The sequence below is a fragment of the Osmerus mordax genome, chromosome 1 (genome assembly GCF_038355195.1).
Source record: "Osmerus mordax isolate fOsmMor3 chromosome 1, fOsmMor3.pri, whole genome shotgun sequence".
NCBI lineage: Eukaryota > Metazoa > Chordata > Actinopteri > Osmeriformes > Osmeridae > Osmerus > Osmerus mordax.
The window spans coordinates 12,090,354-12,100,167 of NC_090050.1; the positions used below are offsets into that span (position 1 = coordinate 12,090,354).

Below are 9,814 nucleotides of genomic sequence, written 5' to 3' on the forward strand. Positions count from 1 at the left end.
ACCTCAATCAACTCAAAATACCAGTCTAACTACCTTAGTGACAGTCTCAGACAGCTCGCAAGTCACAGCTGTTGTAACTGCTTCTACAATGTCACCTTCCAGTGTCAAGGCAACGTCTGACAATTTAAGCACTCCCTCACTGACTTCTACGAATCTTGAATCCGACTCCACCAGAGAGACTGAAGCATCGACTGTAATTCCTTCCCAAAGCACACCAAACCTCGCGACAACAGATGCCGCAATGACTCCAGACACCCCTCCATCTACCATGGTAACGAGATCGGATGAGTCACAAGTGACAACTGAAGGACTGACTTCCACTGAAATGACTGCTGAATCCGAACCACCTACGACAACCTCATCCTCTGTCACCTCAGCATTCACTACAAATGCAAGCATAGCCAACGAGACATCAAGTCCAGAACACACTTCAACCCACATGACCGCCCATACAACAGAAAGCACTGAGCTAACCCCCATCACCACATCTACCACATTCACACCAACCCTGTCTTCAGCAATGTCACCTGAGAGCAAAGTGACCACCTCAGATATCTTCAGCACTCAAGTAATGTCTACAGCTTCAACAAACCCCCAATCTGGCTCAACCACAGGGGATGGAAGATCAACTGAAATGCCAACCGATGGCACTTCCACTCTTACCTCAGAAGAACCTCAATCAACTCAAAATACCAGTCTAACTACCTTAGTGACAGTCTCAGACAGCTCGCAAGTCACAGCTGTTGTAACTGCTTCTACAATGTCACCTTCCAGTGTCAAGGCAACGTCTGACAATTTAAGCACTCCCTCACTGACTTCTACGAATCTTGAATCCGACTCCACCAGAGAGACTGAAGCATCGACTGTAATTCCTTCCCAAAGCACACCAAACCTCGCGACAACAGATGCCGCAATGACTCCAGACACCCCTCCATCTACCATGGTAACAAGATCGGATGAGTCACAAGTGACAACTGAAGGGCTGACTTCCACTGAAATGACTGCTGAATCCGAACCACCTACGACAACCTCATCCTCTGTCACCTCAGCATTCACTACAAATGCAAGCATAGCCAACGAGACATCAAGTCCAGAACACACTTCAACCCACATGACCGCCCATACAACAGAAAGCACTGAGCTAACCCCCATCACCACATCTACCACATTCACACCAACCCTGTCTTCAGCAATGTCACCTGAGAGCAAAGTGACCACCTCAGATATCTTCAGCACTCAAGTAATGTCTACAGCTTCAACAAACCCCCAATCTGGCTCAACCACAGGGGATGGAAGATCAACTGAAATGCCAACCGATGGCACTTCCACTCTTACCTCAGAAGAACCTCAATCAACTCAAAATACCAGTCTAACTACCTTAGTGACAGTCTCAGACAGCTCGCAAGTCACAGCTGTTGTAACTGCTTCTACAATGTCACCTTCCAGTGTCAAGGCAACGTCTGACAATTTAAGCACTCCCTCACTGACTTCTACGAATCTTGAATCCGACTCCACCAGAGAGACTGAAGCATCGACTGTAATTCCTTCCCAAAGCACACCAAACCTCGCGACAACAGATGCCGCAATGACTCCAGACACCCCTCCATCTACCATGGTAACAAGATCGGATGAGTCACAAGTGACAACTGAAGGGCTGACTTCCACTGAAATGACTGCTGAATCCGAACCACCTACGACAACCTCATCCTCTGTCACCTCAGCATTCACTACAAATGCAAGCATAGCCAACGAGACATCAAGTCCAGAACACACTTCAACCCACATGACCGCCCATACAACAGAAAGCACTGAGCTAACCCCCATCACCACATCTACCACATTCACACCAACCCTGTCTTCAGCAATGTCACCTGAGAGCAAAGTGACCACCTCAGATATCTTCAGCACTCAAGTAATGTCTACAGCTTCAACAAACCCCCAATCTGGCTCAACCACAGGGGATGGAAGATCAACTGAAATGCCAACCGATGGCACTTCCACTCTTACCTCAGAAGAACCTCAATCAACTCAAAATACCAGTCTAACTACCTTAGTGACAGTCTCAGACAGCTCGCAAGTCACAGCTGTTGTAACTGCTTCTACAATGTCACCTTCCAGTGTCAAGGCAACGTCTGACAATTTAAGCACTCTCTCACTGACTTCTACGAATCTTGAATCCGACTCCACCAGAGAGACTGAAGCATCGACTGTAATTCCTTCCCAAAGCACACCAAACCTCGCGACAACAGATGCCGCAATGACTCCAGACACCCCTCCATCTACCATGGTAACAAGATCGGATGAGTCACAAGTGACAACTGAAGGACTGACTTCCACTGAAATGACTGCTGAATCCGAACCACCTACGACAACCTCATCCTCTGTCACCTCAGCATTCACTACAAATGCAAGCATAGCCAACGAGACATCAAGTCCAGAACACACTTCAACCGACATGACTGCCCATACAACAGAAAGCACTGAGCTAACCCCCATCACCACATCTACCACATTCACACCAACCCTGTCTTCAGCAATGTCACCTGAGAGCAAAGTGACCACCTCAGATATCTTCAGCACTCAAGTAATGTCTACAGCTTCAACAAACCCCCAATCTGGCTCAACCACAGGGGATGGAAGATCAACTGAAATGCCAACCGATGGCACTTCCACTCTTACCTCAGAAGAACCTCAATCAACTCAAAATACCAGTCTAACTACCTTAGTGACAGTCTCAGACAACTCGCAAGTCACAGCTGTTGTAACTGCTTCTACAATGTCACCTTCCAGTGTCAAGGCAACGTCTGACAATTTAAGCACTCCCTCACTGACTTCTACGAATCTTGAATCCGACTCCACCAGAGAGACTGAAGCATCGACTGTAATTCCTTCCCAAAGCACACCAAACCTCGCGACAACAGATGCCGCAATGACTCCAGACACCCCTCCATCTACCATGGTAACAAGATCGGATGAGTCACAAGTGACAACTGAAGGACTGACTTCCACTGAAATGACTGCTGAATCCGAACCACCTACGACAACCTCATCCTCTGTCACCTCAGCATTCACTACAAATGCAAGCATAGCCAACGAGACATCAAGTCCAGAACACACTTCAACCGACATGACTGCCCATACAACAGAAAGCACTGAGCTAACCCCCATCACCACATCTACCACATTCACACCAACCCTGTCTTCAGCAATGTCACCTGAGAGCAAAGTGACCACCTCAGATATCTTCAGCACTCAAGTAATGTCTACAGCTTCAACAAACCCCCAATCTGGCTCAACCACAGGGGATGGAAGATCAACTGAAATGCCAACCGATGGCACTTCCACTCTTACCTCAGAAGAACCTCAATCAACTCAAAATACCAGTCTAACTACCTTAGTGACAGTCTCAGACAGCTCGCAAGTCACAGCTGTTGTAACTGCTTCTACAATGTCACCTTCCAGTGTCAAGGCAACGTCTGACAATTTAAGCACTCCCTCACTGACTTCTACGAATCTTGAATCCGACTCCACCAGAGAGACTGAAGCATCGACTGTAATTCCTTCCCAAAGCACACCAAACCTCGCGACAACAGAGGCCGCAATGACTCCAGACACCCCTCCATCTACCATGGTAACAAGATCGGATGAGTCACAAGTGACAACTGAAGGGCTGACTTCCACTGAAATGACTGCTGAATCCGAACCACCTACGACAACCTCATCCTCTGTCACCTCAGCATTCACTACAAATGCAAGCATAGCCAACGAGACATCAAGTCCAGAACACACTTCAACCCACATGACCGCCCATACAACAGAAAGCACTGAGCTAACCCCCATCACCACATCTACCACATTCACACCAACCCTGTCTTCAGCAATGTCACCTGAGAGCAAAGTGACCACCTCAGATATCTTCAGCACTCAAGTAATGTCTACAGCTTCAACAAACCCCCAATCTGGCTCAACCACAGGGGATGGAAGATCAACTGAAATGCCAACCGATGGCACTTCCACTCTTACCTCAGAAGAACCTCAATCAACTCAAAATACCAGTCTAACTACCTTAGTGACAGTCTCAGACAGCTCGCAAGTCACCGCTTTTGTAACTGCTTCTACAATGTCACCTTCCAGTGTCAAGGCAACGTCTGACAATTTAAGCACTCCCTCACTGACTTCTACGAATCTTGAATCCGACTCCACCAGAGAGACTGAAGCATCGACTGTAATTCCTTCCCAAAGCACACCAAACCTCGCGACAACAGATGCCGCAATGACTCCAGACACCCCTCCATCTACCATGGTAACGAGATCGGATGAGTCACAAGTGACAACTGAAGGACTGACTTCCACTGAAATGACTGCTGAATCCGAACCACCTACGACAACCTCATCCTCTGTCACCTCAGCATTCACTACAAATGCAAGCATAGCCAACGAGACATCAAGTCCAGAACACACTTCAACCGACATGACCGCCCATACAACAGAAAGCACTGAGCTAACCCCCATCACCACATCTACCACATTCACACCAACCCTGTCTTCAGCAATGTCACCTGAGAGCAAAGTGACCACCTCAGATATCTTCAGCACTCAAGTAATGTCTACAGCTTCAACAAACCCCCAATCTGGCTCAACCACAGGGGATGGAAGATCAACTGAAATGCCAACCGATGGCACTTCCACTCTTACCTCAGAAGAACCTCAATCAACTCAAAATACCAGTCTAACTACCTTAGTGACAGTCTCAGACAGCTCGCAAGTCACAGCTGTTGTAACTGCTTCTACAATGTCACCTTCCAGTGTCAAGGCAACGTCTGACAATTTAAGCACTCCCTCACTGACTTCTACGAATCTTGAATCCGACTCCACCAGAGAGACTGAAGCATCGACTGTAATTCCTTCCCAAAGCACACCAAACCTCGCGACAACAGAGGCCGCAATGACTCCAGACACCCCTCCATCTACCATGGTAACAAGATCGGATGAGTCACAAGTGACAACTGAAGGGCTGACTTCCACTGAAATGACTGCTGAATCCGAACCACCTACGACAACCTCATCCTCTGTCACCTCAGCATTCACTACAAATGCAAGCATAGCCAACGAGACATCAAGTCCAGAACACACTTCAACCCACATGACTGCCCATACAACAGAAAGCACTGAGCTAACCCCCATCACCACATCTACCACATTCACACCAACCCTGTCTTCAGCAATGTCACCTGAGAGCAAAGTGACCACAGAGGATGGAATATTAACTGAAACGACAACTACTATCACAACCCATTTGACACTGATTTCAAGCCTCACCACAAAAATTCAGTCAACAACTCCATTGGTTCATCAATCGACAACAGTCCCCTCTGCACATTCAAATACTTCCATGTCAATTATCCCAACATCAACTGTAACTATTCTGTGCAAAGAAGATGACTGTAACTGTTTTGGAGCTCCTTGTGTATTCAATGACACATTTGGAAGATGTATATGCAACTGCTTGGATTTCACCTTTGGAGATACATGTATCTTCGGGAACAACGAAATCACTGCTGCATTAGGTGAATTTTCCAGTCCCATACTTGTTACAAGATTCAAATAAATTAACAAATTAGCAGTGTACATTGCATGTTGACACTTAACTAATGTTGAATTGTATAAACATTTTATTGTGTAACTGTTTAAGCCTTAGCTTGTGTAGTTTATCTCACACCTACAACCGACAACTTTTGTAAAAATTATAGTACTGCTAACATTGTCAATGAATATGCTTTAAGTATGCTCTAATCACATTTTCCATGTGTATACTGCATAAATGATAACCGAGACATCATGCCTATTTATTTGCAGATATTAAATCAGTGCCCACCAGAAAGCTGAACATCTCTTTGAGAATTGACATAGAATTTCATCCTGCTTACAGTGATCTACACTCCACAGAATCTTTTTCATTCATCAATGCATTGATCAAAGAGGTGCAGTATAAAATATATTATTGCATTTTATGTTGTATTGCAAGCATTATAGCATTGTTTATACACATCTAACACCCTCTTGATTTTTTCAGCTAATGGTTCTCTGCATGAAAGCAGATCCACAAAACTTTAAGAATGTAGAAGTTATCAATCTCAGGTAGGGGGCCATCATGTGATGTACCTGAGTGTGATGTGGATCAGTCTCCTATGTCAACTCTTGTTTTTTTTCTCCATTTTTAGAAGAGGAAGTGTCATTGCGGACACTGAAGTTCAATACAACTATCCCAACAATGACTCTCTAATACATTTTCTAAACACTGGATTGAAATCCACGTTGCTAAATATCCTAAATAACACAAATAACTTGAATAACATTAGTCAAGCCTTTGGGAATGTGAGCGTGGAAGTGAGGAATATCGCCTTACAGCCAACAGAAATTATGAGTGAGTACTGTTTTGTCATTAAATCCTTTCAATTAATCAGAATTTGTTTTATTACAATGCATACAATTTACTCAGATATATCCAATAAATATGATCCTTTACAGATATCACAGATCTTAGGCCATACATCACCTGCCATGAGAAATTTGCCAACTACACTCCAGAAGTCTCTGATGGCTCTTGGAAGTGTCATGGTCCTTGTTTGAGAAACCGTAATTACTGTAATGGACATGGACAATGCCTCAACAATATACAAACGGGACCAATCTGTCGGTGAGAATTCTTTTGGGGGGGATTCTTAAGATAAAACTTTGTATATGCTGGTTTGGAATAGATTCAAATTTGACAGACTATAGCACTTTTTCTGGTCTGTTCAGCCAGTAAAACTGTTCACATTGTTAGTATCTAATCAACGTCTATACTTACTCTCCATCCAACACAGGTGCTATGAGTCTGGAGTGGAGCAATACACTGGACCTCAGTGTGAAATGTTCCACTGGGGCCCAGGGTTCTATGGTGCTGTCTTTGGATCATTGTCGGCAGCTCTTCTCCTCGTGGTCGTAGTCATTGTGGTCATTGTTCTTCGCACGAGGCATCAAGGAATATGGTCCGTTATGTTAAAATAATAAAATACACGGTGTCCTGACTGCAGATGTGGATAGAAGCTTTCAAAAAGTGTCTGTTTTGTTTGGACTACATTTTGTGTTTCAATATATTGTCTTGTTTAATTCCCTGTGTATTTAGGAACTGGGAGCAGTCACCCAGAGCCCGCAGACTGAGTGCTCTCGATGAGGACTTCTTTGACTTCTCAAACCCAGGTCTGCTTCACTCTTCTTCTTTTCTTCCTCTCCTTGGACCAAACTGACACGTTTTCACCAAAGTAAATGCACTTGTATTTTGTTTCATAATAGACTCTGCATCCAGTAATCTACCTGGCAGAAGCAGAGAGTACAACATAAAAAACAATCTAGGTTTTGTAGGAGATTCTACCCCAGGGGTTTTCAGACCACATCTTGAGCATGTGGACACATCATTAAATGTAAGTTAATTTGCTGATATGCACCCATTTGAAAATTAATCAATGGCTATATCATTCACACATCTTCCCCATATCTCTGTCCTCAGATGAGGACTAAACGTCCAGAGATCGGTTCTTGACAGAGTAAATCTACTGGGAGCTGCCTGATTGATTTTCGATTTGAATAAAAAGCTGTATTTATTATCATGTTTAATTTCAGTTTCTAAATCATTTTTGACATAATAAAAATTTTATTTTTAATTTCATACCTTTTAAACTGTAATGTCAATAATATTTTAATAAGCAGTAAAGCGATTTGCAGGATTTTGGGCCACACCATCACTGGCATGAATTCATTTAATTTAATCTATTTCGAATTGAGGTCATGGTTAAACATGGTTAAAACATTTGTTAGCACACTTAAGCCAGAGACCACAAATCATGAAAGAAAGAAAGAAAGAAAGAAAGAAAGAAGAAAGAAACAATTTCCCCTTGCTGATTTTTTCTTTTTTTTTCTTTTGGTTGCCCATAGAAATGTCCTCCCAGCTATTTTAACCTATATGTCTGGACTTCCCAACCCTGTTCCTGGAAAGTAGGTTTTCGCTCCAGTCCCTGTAGTTCAGCTTATCAGCAAGCAAATCATTATAATCAGGCGAACTGGATCAGGGTTGTAAAGAAATACTGCAGGACGGTAACTCTCCAGGAGTAGGGTTGGCAGCCCTGCTTTAGATTTGGATCCTTGTTCATTACAAACGTTTTCCACTAGAGGGAGCGCCTGCTTCTATAATGTTCCCCCATCAATTGTAGAACGTTGCATAGAACAGCAAAATATAAGCTCACATCTATTCGTTCATGTACATGCCATTTAGCTATTCGTTGACAGGTCATTGGCACTACCAAAACACATTTTCCCTTTTGAGTCAACAATATCTTTCCCCTGCCCTCACCACCAGCATGGTGCCCCTATGCTGGTGGTGTAATCTAAAGCCTGGATCTACCCAGGTGGGGTTATTTGTTTTTAAATGTTTTCCTTTCTTCAAGGTTTACTTCCATTTTGCCTTTGAACATGTTTTTCTACACCCAAAAGATCATTTGAACAGGCATGTATACCTCCCTTTCCTCAATCACTGCAACACAAATCATTTCTTCTCAAGTTGTAATCAGACCCATTACCATGCGCCCGTCAACCTACCCACACACCTAACCGAACACACACACCTCCTTGTGCTGCAGGATTGTGTAATAGACTCAGACATGGCAAGTGCACTGATGTATGCCTAGACTTCCGCGGGCAAAGCAGCAGACGTTATATAATAATGAATGGAGCAATAACCGTAATGAGGATAATAATAGTGTCCATAAAAGTATGTGCCACAGGGTACTCCTCACACCGAATCAGCGTTAGGGTTGAACAGATGAGCAATCCTTTAACACCGAAATGTGTCTCTTGTCTCTCAGGTTGTTGATAGACCGACAGGCAACCACAGTTTTGTGCAGAAAACAAACCACATTTCATGAATTCCCAAAAACCCATCACAGACACCAGATTCAAGACTTGGTTGTGTATTTTGCTGTATAACTTGATCGTAGTGTCACATCCTGCCCTTGGTAGACAGCGCACTTGGACAGCCCTTGTCACTGTTGCCATGGTCACCACCTATGCTGTCACCAGGCAGCTCACCTGGGAGGGGACAGTGTCGTGTGAAGCCAGGGGCTGGCAGGTAGCCTAGATCATTGCTGTCTATTGTTCTGCTGAGGGGATAGGCCTTGATCTCACAGCCGCCAGCTCACTAGCCAGACACACTCATATGTCAATAATGTACATCTTAGGGGACTTTATAGAATGTTTTGTTCATTACAACAAGTTCGTTTGTGATGAGGACCTTTATCCGTATTAGTTGATCATGAGCGTTTACAAGGTGTGGTGACATGGGCAGACAGCTGGAAACCATCTCCCCGTTCTCACACAAAAATAATAAAAAGGAATGAAAGTCACTCTTCTGTTGCTCAGCCTTCCACCCATGACAGCAAACATGTCACTGGGAACCAGGAAGAGGTAAGCAAAGTACCCTTATCTGGCTGGCTGGAAGACTTGGCCTTTATGTTGGAGGACATCCTTACTTGGACAAATACAAACTTTTACGAATCATACGGTAATAATGAGGTGGAACGGATATATTTTGGAAATGAAAAACAAAAGCCAGCCTCTGTCTATCTGTAGAGCAATCACCTTCCTCTCTCGTCCTCTCCGTCTGGATGCAAGCCAGGGGTAATGAGGTGCAGTGTGTGGGTGTGAGGGTGATGAAACAGGCCAAACAGCTGAATCAGAGTCCATTTCACACTCAAATAGAATAAAACAGACAATGGACACA

At 44.1% G+C, this 9,814-nt stretch overlaps 1 protein-coding gene across 1 annotated transcript; it reads left to right on the top strand.

Annotated features, from left to right (window-relative positions):
• The first annotated feature begins 5,224 nt into the window (after positions 1-5,224).
• On the top strand, positions 5,225-7,651 carry LOC136951402 (mucin-3A). Its single transcript, XM_067245767.1, has 9 exons — positions 5,225-5,237; positions 5,857-5,981; positions 6,074-6,138; positions 6,222-6,424; positions 6,529-6,697; positions 6,867-7,031; positions 7,169-7,242; positions 7,336-7,463; positions 7,550-7,651. Exons 1-9 carry the CDS (start codon positions 5,225-5,227, stop codon positions 7,580-7,582), a joined length of 975 nt encoding a protein of 324 aa, XP_067101868.1. The 3' UTR covers positions 7,583-7,651.
• The last annotated feature ends 2,163 nt before the right edge of the window (positions 7,652-9,814 follow it).